This window comes from Piliocolobus tephrosceles, chromosome 1 (genome assembly GCF_002776525.5).
Source record: "Piliocolobus tephrosceles isolate RC106 chromosome 1, ASM277652v3, whole genome shotgun sequence".
NCBI classification, from domain to species: domain Eukaryota; kingdom Metazoa; phylum Chordata; class Mammalia; order Primates; family Cercopithecidae; genus Piliocolobus; species Piliocolobus tephrosceles.
The window spans coordinates 186,836,123-186,854,658 of NC_045434.1; the positions used below are offsets into that span (position 1 = coordinate 186,836,123).

The window sequence follows — 18,536 nt, forward strand, 5'->3', positions numbered from 1 at the left end:
ATCACTCACCAGTCCAGAAATGTGGGTGTCACTGGAGTCACATCGGCTCCACTGTCCCTTGCCCCTCAAGGTTAATCATCCATCAAGCTCTGTCAACTTTGCCTCTTTTTCCAATCCATCCTCTTCTCTCCATTGTTACTACCATTGACCTAGTTCAGGTTTCCATAATTTCCCACTTAGACAACTGGTCTTCCTGCCTCCAGTCTAATACCCTTCCAATCCATGCTTCATATGCTGCTAGAATAATCTTTCTCAAGCATATATCTGGTCATATCGCTCTCCTTAACAAAACCCGTCCCCACACCCCATCTGCTCCGTTCATACTGTCTAAAAGCTAAAATTTTAGGCATATCATTCCAGACCTTTTGTTCCTGGTTTAACCTTCATTACCTAACCTCTTCATAACATGTTTAGCCTTTATTCTGGCCACACCTCCACACCATGCTCTAGTCACACTGACCTACTTTTAGTTCCTCAAACACAACATGTTTTTTCAAGCCCCTTCACATACCTGGAATGCCTTCTCCTCCCTGTACCAGCCTGGAGAACTTCAATTCATCTTAGAAACTCAGTTCAGGAGTCATCTCCCCACTGACTTACCCCAGGCATGGTCAGTTGTCCCTTCCTCAAGGACAAGTAGCTCCCTCCCACAGCTACTTCCATGTCACACGTGCTTGTTTGCTTGCCTGTCTCTGACTGCAGTGGGAAGCTCTCTGAGAACAAGATTGTATTTTATTTGTCTTTATATTCTTTGTATCTAGTACAAGCTTAAAATAGGTGCTCAAGTGGATCAATATTTTATAGATACTTTCGATTTGCCTAGTGTCGTGGTAAGGGAGCTTCTGCACACAGACTAGCTGATGGTGTGTGCATGTACTGTTATACCTTGGGAAAAGGTCTTAACATTTTTTTTTGTTTTTTAGTCCCTGGTATTTTAACCACTTATTTAACAATTATTTATTATTTCATTATTCCTTTTTTTTTTTTTTGAGATGGAGTCTCGCTGTGTCACCCAGGCTAGAGTGCAGTGGTGCGATCTTGGCTCACTGCAGCCTCTGCCTCCCGGGTTCAAGGGATTCTCCTGCCTCAGCCTCCTGAGTAGCTGGGACTACAGGCACGTGCCACCACGCCCGGCTAATTTTTTAGTTTTAGTAGAGACGGGGTTTCACCATCTTGGCCAGGCTGGTCTCGAACTCCTGACCTTGTGATCCACCCGCCTTGGCCTCCCAAAGTGCTGGGATTATAGGCGTGAGCCACCGCACCCAGCCTAATTATTGCTTTTTTAAGATGGAGTCTCGCTCTATTGCCCAGGCTGGAGTGCTGTGGTGTGATCTTGGCAACCTCTGCCCCCTGGGTTCAAGGAATTCTCTGCCTCAGCCTCCCAAGTAGCTGGGATTACAGGTGCCCACCACCATGCCTGGCTAATTTTTTGTATTTTTAGTAGAGACAGGGTTTCACCACCTTGGCCAGGCTGGTCTTGAACTCCTGACCTTGGGATCCACCTGCCTTGCCTCCCAAAGTGCTGGGATTACAGGCGTGAGCCACTGCACCTGGCCTCAACAATTATTTATTAAGCACCCACTATATTTCAGGACGTATACCTTTAAAAAAAAAATTGAGTCAGGGTCTCGCTCTGCTGTTGCCCAGGCTGGACTGCAGTGGTGCGATCATGGCTCACTACAGCCTCAGGCTCAAGCGATCTTCCCACTTCAGCCTCCTGAGTGGCTGGGACCACAGGCGCTCATCACCACTCTCAGCTAATTTTTTTTTTTTTTTGAGACAGAGTCTCACTCTGTTGCCAAGGCTGGAGTGCAGTGGTGTGATCTCGGCTCACTGCAACCCCCACCTCCGGGGTTCAAGCGATTCTCCTGCCTCAGCCTCCTGAGTAGCTGGGATTACAGGCGTGTGCCACCACGCCCAGCTAATTTTTTGTATTTTCAGTAGAGATGGGGTTTCATGGTGTTGGCCAGGATAGTCTGGATTTCCTGACCTCATGATCTGCCCACCTCAGCCTTAAGCTAATTTTTAAAAAAATTTTTTAGTAACGATGAGGTCTCACTATGTTGCTCAGGCTGGTTTTGAACTTCTGAGATCAAGTCATCCTCCTGTCTCAGCCTCCCAAAGTGCTGGAATTATAGGCATGAGCCATTGTGCCCAGCCTTGTCCCATTTTACTCTATTCTATTATTATATTTCTTTTCTTTTCTTTTCTTTTCTTTTTTGAGACCAAGTCTCACTCTGCTACCCAGGCTGGAGTACAGTGGCAATATCTCGGCTTACTGCAGACTCTGCCTCCCAGGTTCAAGCGATTCTCCTGCCTCAGACTCCCCAAGTAACTGGGATTACAGGTGGGGGATTACTGGCTAATTTTTGTATTTTTAGCAGAGACGGGGTTTCACCATGTTGGCCAGGCTGGTTTCAAACTCCTGGCCTCAAGTGATCCACCTGCTCGGCCTCCCAAAGTGCTGGGATAACAGTCATGAACCACCGTGCCCAGTGTATTTTTATTTTTTGAGACAGAGTTTCACTCTGTTGCCCAGGCTGGAGTGCAGTGGTGCAATCTTGGCTCACTGCAACCTCTGACTCCTGGGTTCAAGTGATTCTTGCCTGTCAGCCTCCAGAGTAGCTAGGATTACAGGCGTGTGCCGCCACACTGGGCTAATGTTCGCATTTTTGGTAGAGACAGAGTTTCACCATCCTCTTCTCTCCATTGTTATTACCATTGATCTAGTTCAGGTTCCCATAATCTCCCACTTGAACAAGTGGTCTAACTCCTCTTATTCTGGTTGAACTCCTGGCCTCAAGTGATCCACCTGCCTCAGCCTCTCCCAAGTGCTGGGATTACAGGCTGAGCCACTGCACCGAGGTCCTGTACCATTTTAAAAGTCAGAGGCTACTATGATAAACAAGAAAAACAGCTCTGGCCTTCAAGCAGGGTACTCTCTAACAGAAGCTTCATAACTGTATGGAATGACTTTTTTTTTTTTTGAGACAGAGTTTCACTCTGTCGCCCAGGCTGGAGTGCAGTGGCGCGATCTTGGCTCACTGCAACCTCTGCCTCACGAGTTCAAGCGATTTTCCTGCCTCAGCCGCCACGCTGACATGCCCGGCTGATTTTCTTTTTGTATTTTTAGTAGAGACGTTGCCCAGGCTGTTCGCAAACTCCTGACCACAGGCAATCTACCAGCCTCGGCCTCCCAAAGTGCTGGGATTACAGGCATGAGCTACCGCAACTGGCTGAAATTATTTTTAAAATAAGATATTGGGAGATGCGGCTATTTTACCCTACCATAGGAACATTTAAATAACTTGAATAAATCTTAAAATGACTCCCACGTCTCAAATGGTTTCAGGATAGAGTGGCATAACCAAGGTCTCCCACACAGTGGCAGTATTTCTCCAGGGACAAAGGTAATTTGGAGGCCCAGGACTTTGGAAAAGCAGGTAGTTCTCAAACTTTACTCCAGAGGAATAGCAGTACTAAAAATGTAACATAGCATCCTTCCTCAATTTGCAGAAAAAGAAATAAAAGACATAATTCAGTCAATTATCTTCCTCGAAACTTTCTTAAGCCTTTGGTTTCTGCTTTTGTCTGCCAAGGAACACGTATAAATAGGGCACTTTCAGAACTGGCTGAGCATGTTAAGTTCCATGGCTGATTTTTCCCCAGACTTGTAATGTGAGAATTGCTTTTTAACTTTTTTTTGTGATATAATAATATAGCCTACTAGTAAAAATGTTTCCTCATTCAAACGACCAGATTAACAGCATCAGTATTGCAAAATGCTTCCTATGAAGTGCTATACTTCCTGGTGCCCTGCCCATTAAACCTACTTGAGAATCATGATCTCATCCAGTGTTTTCTAGTTACAAAAAAGAAGAAAAGTTTCTTTTCTTTTTTTGAAATAGAGTCTCACTCTCTCACCCAGGCTGGAGTGCAGTGGCATGATCTGAGCTCACTGCAACCTCCGCCTCCTAAATCCAACCAATTCTCCTGCCTCAGCCTCCCGAGTAGCTGGGATGACAGGTGCCTGCCACCACGCCCAGCTAATTTTTGTATTTTTAGTAGAGTCAGGGTTTCAACACGTTGGCCAGGCTGGTCTCGAATTCCTGGCCTCAACTGATCTGACTGCCTCGGTCTCCCTAAATGCTGGGATTACAGACATGAGCCACTGTGCCCAACCTCCAAAAAAGAACACGTTTCTGAGAAACTAAATTACTTACTTAAGTTCATGAAGCCCTCTATGGGACAGGTTCAGACTAATCCCCGTAAAGCGAGCACTCCAGATGTTTCCTTGGTTGCCACTTATCAACTTGATAAACAAGGATTGTTGGATGACTACAATAATGAAGGGACAGAGAGGTCAAGGTGATTCACAGGTTTCTGAACTGGTGAGTGGATTATGGTTCCATTCACCAAAATTGAGAATACAGGTTGCTAATTCTAAATACCGACTCACTTTATCTTGGCACAAGTTAATGTGTAAAATGTGTAAAATAAAAGGTTTCCTGGGGATGGGAGGAATGAGAAATTGTTGTTTAATGGGCATAGAGTTTCAGTTTTGCAAGATGAAAAGAGTTCTAGGCCAGGCACGTTGGGTCACAGCTGTAATCCCAGCGCTTTGGGAGGCCGAGGTGGGTGGATCACTTGAGGTAGGAGTGCAAGACCAGCCTGGCCAACATAGTGAAACCCCATCTCTCCTAAAAATACAAAAAAGTAGCCGAACATGGTGGTGGGAGCCTGTAATCCCAGCTACTTGGGAGGCTGAGGCAGGATAATTGCTTGAACCCAGAAGGCAGAGGTTGCAGTGAGCCAAGATAGCACCACGGCACTCCAGCCTAGGCAATAAGAGCAAAACTCCATTTCAAAAAAAAGAAAGAAAAAAAGAAAAGAATTCTGAAGAATGGTTACATAACAATTTGAATGTACTTCTGAACTGCATACTTTAAAATGATTAAGATGGTAAATTTTCTGTTATATATGTTTTACCACAATAAAAAATGAATAAAAGGTTTTCCTTACCTAGCTTACCCCTGTCCACCCATTGCTCAAATTGGAGCTTTCTCTCTTAGCTTCTGTGATGAGTGAAGAGGTGCTCCCCAAAGATATTTTAAAATACTAATATAAGGAATGTTATTTCATTTATTCACTTTCAGAGGGAGCTCAAGTTGTCAAATTGTTGGCCAGGAGTGGTGACTCACGCCTGTAATCCCAGCACTTTGGGAGGCCGTAGCGGGCAGATCACGAGGTCAGGAGATCGAGACCATCCTGGCGAACACGGTGAAACCCCATCTCTACTAAAAACACAAAAAATTAGCCGGGTGTGGTGGTGGGTGCTTGTGGTCCCAGCTACTCGGGAGGCTGAGGCAGAAGAATGGCATGAACCGGGGAGGTGGAGCTTGCAGTGAGCTGAGATTGTGCCACTGCCCTCCAGCCGGGGCGACAGGGTGAGACTCTGTCTCAAAAAAAAAGGTTGTCAAGTTGTCAAGTGAATGAATTAATTAGTTCAACAAATATTCATCAGTTTTCCTACCTTGAACCTGGGATGTTCTAAGCCCTTTGTTCTCAAAGTGTGGTCTCCAGATCAGCGACACCAGCATCACCAGGGAATTTGTTAGAAATATACATTCCTGTGGGGCATGGTGGTTCATGCCCATAATCCCAGCACTTTGCGAGGCTGAGACGTGCAGATTGCTTGAGTCCAAGAGTCTGAGACCAGCTTGGGCAACATGGTAACACCCCTTCTCTACAAAATAAAAAATTAGCTGGGCATGGTGGTGCACACCTATAGCCCCAGCCACCTGGGGGGCTGAGGTGGAAGCGCTGCTTGAGCCTGGGAGGTTGAGGCTGCAATGAGCTGTGATCATTCCACTGCACTCAGGGAGGAAAAAAGGAAAGAAAGAAGTATACATTCCTGGACCCCACTTCAGATATACTGAATCAGAAACTTTGGCACTAGGACCCAACAATCGCTGTTTTTACCAGCCTTTCAGATTATTCTGATGCATGCTCAAGTATAAGAAAGATAATTCTAGGTTGCAATGATACAGAGGCAAAGAAAACAAAGTGCCTGTCCTCTTGGAATAACAACAGACAAAGAGATATAAATAACATTTCAGGCAAAGGGAAGTGTTATCAGGGAAAGCAGCACAGGAGAAGGAGGGAGAACACAGAGGATGCACAGGCAGGGTCTCTCCGAGGGGTATGAGCTCTGAAGTCACCTCGAGTCTGAAAATTGGCTCCACCAGTTTCTAGCCTTTTAAAAGTCTGGTTTTCTCATCTTCTAAGAAACAGATAATAATACTACCTACAAGTTTACTCTGAAGATTAAATAAGATAACACTTATAAAATCCTTGCAACTGTTTCTGTCACTGAGTAAGGCTTCAACAAACGTTAGCCCTCCACATATGATGGGGAGTGCCATAGATGTATATTTGGGAGTCATTTATGTAGAAATTAATAGTAAAGTGGATGAAAAGGTAGATAAACCAGGACACAAAAAGAGAAGAGGATGGATGATGGGCTCTTTTTGGTGGCGGGGGCAGAAGTGGGTTGAGAGATGGTGGGGAGGTAAAGAAATGAAGATGTGGAAAGCGAGCTTTTTTCTGAACCCAGTTAAAGCTGGAAACTTGGAAGAGGAGGCCAGTGGATTGGGTGACGAGCCAACCATTTGGTATGCCTGTGACTGAGGAGGTTCTCAGGATGCAGGACTTTCAGTGCTAAAACTAGGAAAGTCCTGGGCAAGCTGGGCTGGCAGTGGATATGACAATGGAGGGTGAAGTGAGCAATAAATACTCTGACCTTTCTTTCCTGGTGGTCTCTCATCTCCTTACAGTCACCTTATAAAGTGCCTTTACAGGGGCCTGACCCAACCAGAAGCCAGAGGGCAAGGGAGCTGGGATAATACAGTCTAGAGAGGTCAGCCTTGCCTTAACACAAAACAGGGTAAAGGAAGGACAGAGAATTGACCTGGAGGGGCAAAAAATAATGGCCAGCACAGTGGCAAAACTGGGATTAGAATTGTTTGGGATAGGCCAGGTGCAGTGGCTCACACCTGTAATCCCAGTACTTTGGGAGGCTGAGACAGGCGGATCACGAGGTCAGGAGTTCAAGATCAGCCTGGCCAACACGGTGAAACCTCATCTCTACCAAAGATACAAAAAAATAGCTGGGTGTGGTGGCACACGCCTGTAATTCCAGCTACTCAGGAGGCTGAGGCAGGAGAATTGCTTGAATCCGGGAGGTGGAGGTTGCAGTGAGCCAATATCAGGTCATTGCACTTTAGTTTTTAAAGACTAAAGGACTTTAAAAAATAAAAGTGGGCCAGGCGCGGTGACTCACGCCTGTAATCCCAGCACTTTGGGAGGCCGAGGCGGGGGGATCATTTGAGGTCAGGAGTTCGAGACCAGCCTGGCCAACATGGTGAAACCCCGTCTGTACTAAAAATACAAAAATTAGTCAGGCATTGGTGGTGAGTGCCTGTAATCCTAGCTACCCGGGAGGCTGAGGCACGCGAGAATCGCTTGAACCCGGGAGGCGGAGGTTGCAGTGAGCTGAGATCGCGCCATTGCATTCCATCCTGGCTGAGGGAGGCTCCGTCTCAAAAAAAAAAAAAAAAAGTGTGTGTGTATACATATATATATGTGTGTGTGTGTATATATATATGTGTGTGTGCATATGTATGTGTGTACATATATATGTGTGTCTATGTGTGTGTATATATGTGTGAGAGTGTATATATGTGTGTGTGTGTGTGTGTGTGTATTCAGTGGTAAGTGTCGTGTACAAAAGGCAGACAGGATCTAGCTGCTCCAGAAATGAAGTCAGTGGAGAAAATCCCCACGGCGACCTTGGAATCCCTTTAAAAAGGTTCAGGTACAGGACACTCCCAGGTGCCCAGGAACCGTTTCCCAGCTCACTTCCCCCAGAAGACTCACCCCTCCGATCGCACTTCCTGCTTTGGCAAGTGTCAATGGTCAAAGACCACTGCTCGCCTGGTACCTACTGCTCGCCCCAGTGTACCTCCAGCTCCCCGAGGCTCAGCTACCAACAGCTGCGACCCAGCCTGGGTTATATGAGGTTGGGCGGCCGGAGGCGCTGCGTGATTGGTGGGTCGGAACGGGGCGGGGACTCGCTGGAAAGTCCCCTCTGGATTGGTGCAAACCATCGGGGTGGGACCTCTACTCTGGCTGGGCGGGAAAGCTCGAACAGCGCTGCCGGGCTGGAGACGGCGGGAGCCGCTGCTCTCCGGCTGAGGAAACCAGAGACAGCTCCGTCCCTAACGGAGCGCCGGAGAGGCAGGAGTCATGACGGGCGAGGTGGGTTCTGAGGTGAGTTTATGCACACGCCCCCCACCGGGGCTGCGAAGGCCCGGCACCGAGGGGTTAGGTGGGGCCGGAGTAGACCCCGCTGACCCGGGGCGCCCGGGCGGGAGGACTGCGGCTCCTGGCGTTCACCGCGTCGGCTCCCGCAGCCTCGAGACTCGGTCGGGATGGGTTCCGACGGGGCGTCCCGTCCCGCCGCCGGGCTTCCCGCGCTTCGGGCTCCGTGGCCGGGGAGCTCCAGGTCTCTGCGGCGCGCGCTGCCGGCAGCCCAGCCCCTCCTCAGCCGGTTCCTGCCGCCAGCCCTCCCCTTTGGCGCGTTTCCTGTCGCGGAAGCTCCTCCCCTAAGGGTGCCCTGAAAGCCAGGAGGCTCTGGCCGAACCGGGGTGCAGGGCGGGATTCTCCGCAAATAAAGGACGAGGGTGTTAGGGAGTTCCACACTGGGCCTGGGAGGGGCCCTGGAGGTCATCGCGCGGAGGCCCTTTGCGTTTTCCTACGGGGCCCCGAGTGGGACGTCACCGCTGGGGCTCCTGGCTGGTGGCTCGCAGCTCCCTGGCGAAATTGGGCGTAGAAAACAGATGTTTCCAGACCTGTGTCCTTTCTGGGGCCGGATTCGGGCAAGGCACTCTCGCCTTAGAAGCAAAATTTAAAGGGGCGCCAAAACACTCAATAATCAAACTCATTTTAATGCAATTTTTTTTAAAAAACCGAAATTAATGCAAAAAATTTTTATGATTTGAAATTGAACAAAATATCAGACGTTTAAACAGAGACAAGATCTGACCAGTCATTTGCACGACCTTGCCTCACTCACCTCACCCTAATCCCGTCCCTGGTTCCAATAAACTTTATTTACAAAAGCGGGTGTATTATTTACCTCATGAGCCGTAGATTATTGATTTAAATTTTTAAAAAATATTGCATTAATATTTATTTTGATTACTGAATTTTTTGAGACCTCACCCCACCCTGTTCCTGGCCCTGCCCTTTGACGTTGCTGCAAATTGCCTAGAAGAGAATCATCATTCAAAGCACCCCTATTCCTTGAGCTGTCTGGTTACCTAAATTCGGTTTCCACATTCACAAACAGAAGTAATAGTTTCACTGCTTTGGATTGTTGAGAGGATCGTCAGTGCGTACATATTAATTCTCAGCAATCCCAGCACTTTGGGAGGCCAAGGCCAGCAGATTGCTTGAGCTCAAGATTTCGAAACCAGCCTGCGTAGAAAACATGGCAAAACCCCGCCTCTACAAAAAAAATACAAAAATTAGCCGGGCGTTGCCTGTAGTCCCAGCTACTCCGGAGGCTGAGGTGAGAGGATCCTTTAGGCCCGGAGGTCAAGGCTGCAGTGAGCCATGATCCTGCCACTGCACTCTAGCCTGGGTGACAGAGTGAGATGCTGTATCAAAAAAAAAAAAAATTGTGCCAAGCATCCAAATCAATTTTTTATATATATATATATGTTTTTTTTTTTTCCGAGATGGAGTCTCGCTCTGTTGCCCAGGCTGGAGTGCAGTGGCACAATCTCGGCTCACTGCAACCTCTGTCTCCCGGGTTCAAGTGATTCTCCTGCCTCGGCCTCCTGAGCAGCCGGGACTACAGGCACACACCACCATGCCCAGCTAATTTTTGTATTTTTAGTAGAGACGGGGTTTCACCATATTGGCCAGGCTGGTCTCGAACTCCTGACCTCGTGAGCCACCATGCCTGGCCAATTTAATGATTTTTTGAGAAACCACTTGGGTAAGGCCTTGTACCCTGTTACATTACTGATGTTCATATTTCCCCCTTTATTAATAAGTTGATTCAGAGCCCTGAGAACTGCAAGGAGGTAGACTTGGCATCTAGGATTAGCTTGGTCACTAACTGATCAAGTCACCTAACACACCCCTCCTCCTTAAGTTTTTATTTGCGACTTTTTAAACTGTCTTATTTAGAAATTTTCAAACCTATACAACCGTAGAAAGGATGGTATAATGAACCCATCACCTTACTTCAACTACAGTTTGAATATGTCTTGTCTGAAATGCTTGGGACCAGAAGGGTTTTGAATTTCAGATTCATTTTGGGTTTTGGAATATTTGCATACACTTAATGAGATGTCTTGGGGGAGGGACCCAAGTCTAAACATGAAATTCAGTTATATTTCATATATACCTTACACATATAGGTAATATGTGTAATTTTATACAGCATTTTAAAATAATTTCATGCATGAAGCAAAGGTTTTATTGCAGCTCATCATATGAGGTCAGGTGTGGAATTTTCATCTAGTGAAATTTCAACTAGCATCATGTCAGTGCTAAAATATTTTGGATTTGGGAGCATTTCAGGTTCAAATTAGAGATGTTCAACCTGTATTATCAAATCATGGCCAATCTTGTTTCATTCATACCACTACCCATTTTTCCTCTCACGGGATTATTTGGAGGAAAATCCCAGATATGATATTATTTGAACCACAAATATTTTAGTGTGCCTATCTAACAGACAAGGGCTTTCCAAAAAAAGATAACTACAATATTATTACCACACCTAAGAAGTATCTAGTCAGTGTTCAGATTTCTTTGACTCATAGATATTTCATTTATTTTTATATGTCACTTTAGCATAATTATTTACATTTTTTTGAATCATCAGAAGTTGGCATATTGCAATTGTTTATATTATATATGTGTATATATACATATATGTGTCTAAGATATACATACATATATAAAGCATACTTATATGTGTGTGTATATACATATATATGTATTTTAAGATATACATACATATATAAATGTATTTCTATATACATAGAAATTATGTATTTCTATATACATAAATATATATTTATGTATATAGAAATATACAGGGCCAGGTGTGGTAGCTTACACCTGTAATTCCAGCATTTTGGGAGGCTGAGGCAGGCGGATCACCTGAGGTCAGGAGTTCGAGACCAGCTGGGCTAACATGGTGAAACCCCATTTCTACTAAAAATACAAAAAATTAGCCGGGCATGGTGGCACACACCTGTAATCCCAGCTACTCGGGAGGCTGAGGCAGGAGAATCGCTTGAACCCAGGAGGAGGAGGTTGTAGGGAGCCAAGATCGTGCCATTGCACTCTAGCTTGGGCAACAAGAGCAAAACTCTGTCTCAAAAAAAAGAAAATATAGGATATAGAAATACACATACATGTATAAATATATGGAAATATACATACGTACACACATATATTTATTCACTTATGTATTAACTAACTTTATAGGTTTCTCTCCTCTTTTTTTTCTTTGCAATATATTGCAAAGGCCAGGCGCAGTCGCTCATACCTGTAATCCCAGCACTTTGAGAGGCCAAGGTGGGCGGATCACCTGAGATCAGGAGTTTGCAACCAGCCTGGCCAGCATGGGGAAAACTTGTCTCTATTAAAATACAAAAAATTAGCTGGGTGTGGTGGTGTGCGCCTGTAATCTCAGCTACTTAGGAGGAGAATCGCTTGAACCCAGGAGGCAGAGGTTGCAGTGAGCAGAGATTGCGCCACTGCACTCCAGCCTGAGTGACAGAGCAAGATCCTATCTCAAAAAAAGAAAGAAAGAAAGAAACCACCCAGTTTGACTTGTGGAGTTTCCCACATCTAGGTTGCATCTCTGTGGTATTATTCAACATGTTCCCCTATTCACTCTATTTCCTGTAACTTGGTAGTTAGATCTAGAGACTTGATAGGATTCAAATTTGATTGTTCTGTCAGGAATACTTTATAGCTAGTATTGAGTACGTCTGTTAGGCAGCACATAATGTCTGGTGTTTCTCTTTTGGTGATGTTAGCAGCCATTAATGATAATTGCCGAGGTCTTATTTAATTGAGGGTTGATAAAATTGTGATAATCTAATTCTATCATTTGTTAATTCATTAGGATATTTCTCTAAATAGAAACTTCCCCTCATCAATCATAGGATATATGGGGAACAGTTCACACAGAAAAGGCATAATAAATGCTTGATTCTTTTCATTTTTTTACCATTACTAAAGGACTTGGTTCTGTTAGCATCCTTCAAAGGTGAAAAATGAACTTTTGTTTGTTTGTTGTCCAGTAATTCTAAATGTCATCCCTTCAAGGAACCATTGTATTTGGTTCTTTCCTTAGTTCAGGTTGATGATCCGATGATGATTTCTGTGTCATTATGTACTTGGAGCTTTTGGTCACTTGCTGGTTAATACAAAGTATATTGTCATTTTCTAGGTTCACCTGGAAATCAATGATCCAAAAGTCATTTCACAAGAGGAAGCAGATAGTCCTTCAGATAGTGGACAGGGCAGCTGTGAAACAATTGGACCCTTGAGTGAAGGAGGTTTGTAATAGTAATTTTATTTTTGGGAATAGTATGCAGGAGCCTCAGTTGTAAGTAGATTGGATTAATTTCATTATTCTCTTGATTTATTCCATTAATGCCCCATCCTTATTGTTTGTTTTATTATAAAAGCAAAATAACAGTGCTTGTACCTTTTTGAAACTATGTTATATTGTTGAATGTCTAATAGCTACCACATTGCCTGGTTAATTGCATCCATCCTATAATAAAAGGAATTTTAACACCTGCCAGAGGATTAGAACAACTTCACACATTGTAAATATACATAAAATTACATTTCCCAGTAAGAGACATTTTTCCCAGGGAAAATGTTTTTCAAAATGTATTTTTAGATTTGGTTTGCTACAATCAGTTCTTAATAGTTACATCATTTCACAATGTAATATATCACTTGTATAACTGAATATATTTTTGAGGAGTAGTGGGACTAGGAGGAAGATCAAATGATGGTATAATTAAAAGAAGATTGTTTCTTCCAGATTCAGATGAAGAGATATTTGTAAGTAAGAAGTTGAAAAACAGGAAGGTTTTACAAGACAGTGATTCCGAAACAGAGGACACAAATGCCTCTCCAGAGAAAACTACCTATGACAGTGCCGAGGAGGAAAATAAAGAGAATTTTTATGCTGGGAAAAATACAAAAATCAAAAGGATTTACAAAACTCTGGCAGACAGTGATGAAAGTTACATGGAGAAGTCTTTGTATCAGGAAAATCTCGAAGCGCAAGTGAAACCTTGCTTAGAGCTGAGTCTTCAGTCTGGAAACTCTACGGACTTTACCACTGACAGAAAGAGTTCCAAAAAGCACACAAATGATAAAGAAGGAACTTCAGGAAAAGCAAAAGTAAAATCGAAAAGAAGACTTGAGAAAGAGGAGAGAAAAATGGAAAAAATTAGACAGCTGAAAAAGAAGGAAACAAAAAACCAGGTACATTTTAAAGAATAATTTGCTATTGCTTCGGTAGGTTAACATTTTAGAAAAGGTTGCTGTTAGTACTTGAGGTTGTTTCTGCTCTCCGAATATTGCTTTGAATTGACTATTTTGTGTTAAGAATAATAGGGTATGTTATTTAAAACTAACTGGTCTTGGCCAGGTGCAGTGGTGCATACCTCTAATCCCAGCACTTTGGGAGGCTGAGGCCAGAGGGTCACTTAAGCCCGGGAGTTCAAGACCAGCCTAGGCAACAGAGTGAGATCCCGTCTCTACAAAAAAGTTAAAAATTAATTGGGTGTGGTGGCCGTAGTCCCAGCTGTAGTCCCAGCTACTTGGGAGGGTGAGGTGGGAGAATCACTTGAGCCCAGGAGGTCGAGGTTGCAATAAGCTGTAATTGTACCACTGCATTCCAGCGTGGATGACAGAGTGAGACCCTGTCTCAAAAAACAAAACAAAACAAAAAAATAAAACTTATTGGTCTTATTCTATTTTGGGTATGCAGAGGACATTTCTAAATAAATGGGTTTCTTATTTTCTTTATGAGCACATGGAGTAATCCTTTGCTGTCTCTGAGCTGATGAAAATTAACTGAAAGAAGGCTTTTTTTTTTTTTTTTTTTTTGAGACGGAGTCTCCCTCTGTGGCCCAGGCTGGAGTGCAGTGGCCAGATCTCAGCTCACTGCAAGCTCTGCCTCCCGGGTTTACACCATTCTCCTGCCTCAGCCTCCCGAGTAGCTGGGACTACAGGCGCCCGCCACCTCGCCCAGCTAGTTTTTTGCATTTTTTAGTAGAGACGGGGTTTCACCGTGTTAGCCGGGATGGTCTCGATCTCCTGACCTCGTGATCCGCCCGTCTCGGCCTCCCAAAGTGCTGGGATTACAGGCTTGAGCCACCGTGCCCGGCCGAAAGAAGGCTTTTTAATGCATCTGTCAGTCAGAAGTCTTATTTGCTAACTAGAAAAACTATCCTCAAGTTTATAAACTAGCTGCTTAACAAGTATTTGACTTTTCAAAAAAATATTTACTATTTATTAAGTTAGTTTTAGACAGTTGCATAAAATCATAACTTGGACTTCAAAGGATAAGTGTGAGTTAGGAACCAGTGAGAATGTTCTAGATTTTATATACTTGTCTGTTGATGAAACATGGGCTTTTTCTGGCCTGATCCAAATTACCATATGATGTTGTGAAATACTGGATTTTTAAATGATTGGATTATGCTTTTTGTTTATGTATTATCTAGGAAGATGATGTAGAACAGCCATTTAATGACAGTGGCTGTCTTATTATGGATAAAGACCTTTTTGAAACTGGGTTGGAGGATGAAAATAACTCTCCATTGGAAGATGAAGAGTCAATAGAATCAATAAGAGCAGCTGTAAAAAACAAAGTAAAAAAGCACAAGGCAAGTAAAACGTGATTGCAATAAGAGTTAACCAACTGCCTCTGACCTTTGCTATATATTTAATTTACTGTTGGAACCTTAATTTTTTCTTTTTTTAACTGAAGAAAAACGTGTCAATTGACTTAAGTTTTCAGCTGTTAATTTTGGAGACTTGCAGTACAAGTGATAGACGTGCTAACTTATTTGGAAACTAGTTCTTTGTTATTACCCTTTTAGGAATGCTGAAAAAAAAGACTAAGATACTTGACGGTGTAGTAAGATGCAGGTAAATAATAGGGAAGAGATGTAAATTTTGCAATCCTGTAGCCTTTGAGAAATGAACCCTATAGGGTTTCAGGAAGGGTATCAAAGAGAGGCATCAGTCAAAACATTGTTGTCCCGAGTATTTGGAAGCATAATTTTTCTTCCTAAGATTTTTTTTTAGCTTCCTGCGAGTTATTATCCCTCTTTAGGGAAAGATGTAAGCAGAGGTAAAAGAAATAAGGGTCCAAACTCCATTTGAGGTATCTAATTTGTTTTCTAAGCATAATAGGATGCTGTGTGTTTAATAATTTCTATTCAATGATTATTGATTTATTAATGTAGCATGATGTGGTGTTGGATGACAAAAGTAGACTTCAACTAAATCATCCTCTTATTTGAGTTTTGTTTTTGTCCTAATAATCAACATGCCATTTCTTTTAGAAAAAAGAACCATCTTTGGAGAGTGGGGTCTATTCATTTGAGGAAGAAAGTGAGTTATCAAAAGGAACCACGAGGAAGGTGAGGTAGAGCCCTGTATATTAGTCACATTGATCTCTTTACACAGGAGTTTATGGATTGCTTAGGGATAAATATTTTATTTTGTCTATCATATTTTTCTGTTACCCATCATATTGCTTTGTACATAGTAGGAACAAAATATGGATTGGATTGAACGAATTCTCTGAGACTTGAATGAATTCTCTAAGACTTTAAATGAACTCCTTGAGTTTATACTGCATTTGGCTTACTATTTCCTTTCCTCTTTTCTTGGAGAGAGCATACTCTTGAGGGATGAATATCTATCTTTCTGGATATTCATATAATTAATGTAGTCTCACTTTTTGTTTTCTTTAAGGAAAGAAAGGCAGCCAAATTAAGTAAAGAAGCATTAAAACAACTGCATAGTGAGACTCAGCGCCTTATTCGAGGTAATGCAACCCAGTAAACTTTGAGGCAAAATCACAATATTTCTTGGTAAGCTCAACTTGGATGTTGAGGATTTTTATTTTTTTAACACTTCTAATGTGAACTCAGGTTATAATATCAAGTTTAGAATTGATCTTGGTGAAAGGCCATTGTTCTAAAGCCCTTGGAACATTTGTATAAACTGAAGAAATTTTCAGAACTGTAATGCAAGTAGGGAGGAAATTTAATGGTTGTCTGTGGACTGATTGTGTTAGGATTCTTTGGAGAGGTAGTAGTCCCTCCTATCTGCAGTTTTGGTTACCCGTGGTCAGCCATGGTCCATGGAATTAAAAAAAAAAATCCCTTTGTCCAGTGTATCACACTGTATACGTTACCTGCCTGTTAGTCAGTTAGTAGCCCTCTCAGTTATCAGATGAAAAAAACACTGCATGGTTTAGTACTATCTGCAGTTTCAGGCATCCACTACAGGTCTTACTGTATATAAATTTTTAGGCCCCACAGAGATTCTGATTCAGTAGGTTTGAAATGGGATCCAAGAATCTGTATTTCTAAAAAACTTCGTGGATCATTTTGATTTCACATCTAGGTTTAAAAGCCACTGGTCTTCAGGGAACTCTTCTGTACTTAGCTCCTCTGCCTTTGTTAAAGGGGAGTTTTCTATTTCTAGTGATGGCGTTGGTTATTATGTTTGGTTAACTGAATATGAAGCGACATTTCAGAATATACATTATATATATTTGCTTGTTTTATTCTGTTTTATAGAGTCTGCACTTAACCTTCCATATCATATGCCTGAGAATAAAACCATTCACGATTTCTTCAAACGTAAACCGCGGCCCACTTGCCAGGGAAATGCCATGGCACTATTGAAGTAAGAACACTCTTATTATTATATTAAATTATTATTATTATTTTCATGAACATTTAGTTTTGTAGCAAACACCTGGCATAAAAAGTTCAGATTTCTCACTCCCCTAAAACTGATTTAACTGATATATACTAAGGGATGAGAATGTTTCACATTTAGGAAAATTTTCAACTCCAGCTCATTTTCTCTTCTCTAGGTCATCTAAATATCAGTCAAGCCATCACAAAGAAATCACAGACACTGCAAATACTACTGAAATGAACAGTTATCACCATAGTAAAGGTTCTGAGCAGACAACGGGTGCAGAAAATGAAGTGGAAATTAATGTACTCCCTGTGGTTTCAAAGGAAACCGAGATCATTACTGGATTAGATGAGTCTTCCAGGAAGGATTTGGTAAAAAATGAAGAGCTAGAAATTCAGGAGAAACAGAAGCAGAATGACATTAGACCTTCACCTGGGGACAGCTCGGTGGTGCAACAGGAATCCAGCTTCCTTGGGAATAATCACAGTGAGGAATGTCATGTTGGAGGGCTTGTAGCATTTGAACCTCATGCCCTGGAGGGTGAAGACCCCCAAAATCCAGAAGAAACCGATGAGAAAGTAGAAGAGCCTGGGCAGCAAAATAAATCATCAGCAGCTGTGCCACCTGAAAAAGTGAGAAGGTTTACTCTGGATAGACTTAAGCAACTGGGAGTAGATGTTTCCATTAAACCACGGCTAGGTGCTGATGAAGATTCCTTTGTGATACTTGATGAACCTGAAACCAACAGAGGTAATCCTTTAACTTGTGGGGAGTCTCCTTGGAGTGATTATCCTGGTAGCTTTTGATTATTGACCACTGTCGAGGACAGAGAACATAGGAGAAGCCAATAACCACATGTGATCTTATCCTGCAGTTGTTCCAGATACGGGCAGAGTCCCTTTTAGAGAAATTTGGCAGGGTATCAGAGTGATCTAAGCCATGTTTACAATGGAAGTCTGTTGGCCAGGTGTAGTGGCTAACGCCTGTAATCCCAGCATATCACGAGGTCAGGAGTTTGAGACCAGCCTGGCCAATATAGTGAAACCTGTCTGTACTAAAAATACAAAAATTAGCCCGGCATGGTGGCATGCATCTGTAGTCCTAGCTACTTGGGAGGCTGGGGCAGGAGAATTACTTGAACCCGGGAGGCAGAGGTTGCAGTGAGCCGAGACTGCACCACTGCACTCCAACCTGGGTGACAGAGCGAGACTCTGTCTCAAAAAAAAAAAAAAGCTTGTTGATAGTTAATATAAAAAAGAGGTACATTGCTATTGTGTTATGGTATTTAGGAATTTATAATTTCTGCCTTTCCAATCTGAAATTAAGTTTTTTCTATAATCCTGAGTCAAATCTTAAGACATTGATGAAAACATCGTTTAGTTTTTTACTGCTAAAGAGAAACATTTTGGTTCACTTAAATTATCTGTGAAACTGAATTTCTTTTGTTTTCACTCATTCAA

The 18,536-nt window shown here is 42.9% G+C and overlaps 1 protein-coding gene across 1 annotated transcript in view; it reads left to right on the top strand.

Annotated features, from left to right (window-relative positions):
• The first annotated feature begins 8,183 nt into the window (after window positions 1–8,183).
• Window positions 8,184–18,536, top strand: part of CLSPN (claspin) — a 35,823-nt gene continuing 25,470 nt past the window's right edge. Inside the window, exons 1-8 of the mRNA XM_023232316.2 lie at window positions 8,184–8,331; window positions 12,548–12,656; window positions 13,157–13,605; window positions 14,853–15,014; window positions 15,699–15,776; window positions 16,114–16,186; window positions 16,947–17,055; window positions 17,249–17,826. Of these exons, the coding sequence (XP_023088084.1) occupies window positions 8,308–8,331; window positions 12,548–12,656; window positions 13,157–13,605; window positions 14,853–15,014; window positions 15,699–15,776; window positions 16,114–16,186; window positions 16,947–17,055; window positions 17,249–17,826 (1,582 nt within the window). The 5' untranslated portion in view covers window positions 8,184–8,307. The remainder of the gene's footprint in view (window positions 8,332–12,547; window positions 12,657–13,156; window positions 13,606–14,852; window positions 15,015–15,698; window positions 15,777–16,113; window positions 16,187–16,946; window positions 17,056–17,248; window positions 17,827–18,536) is intronic.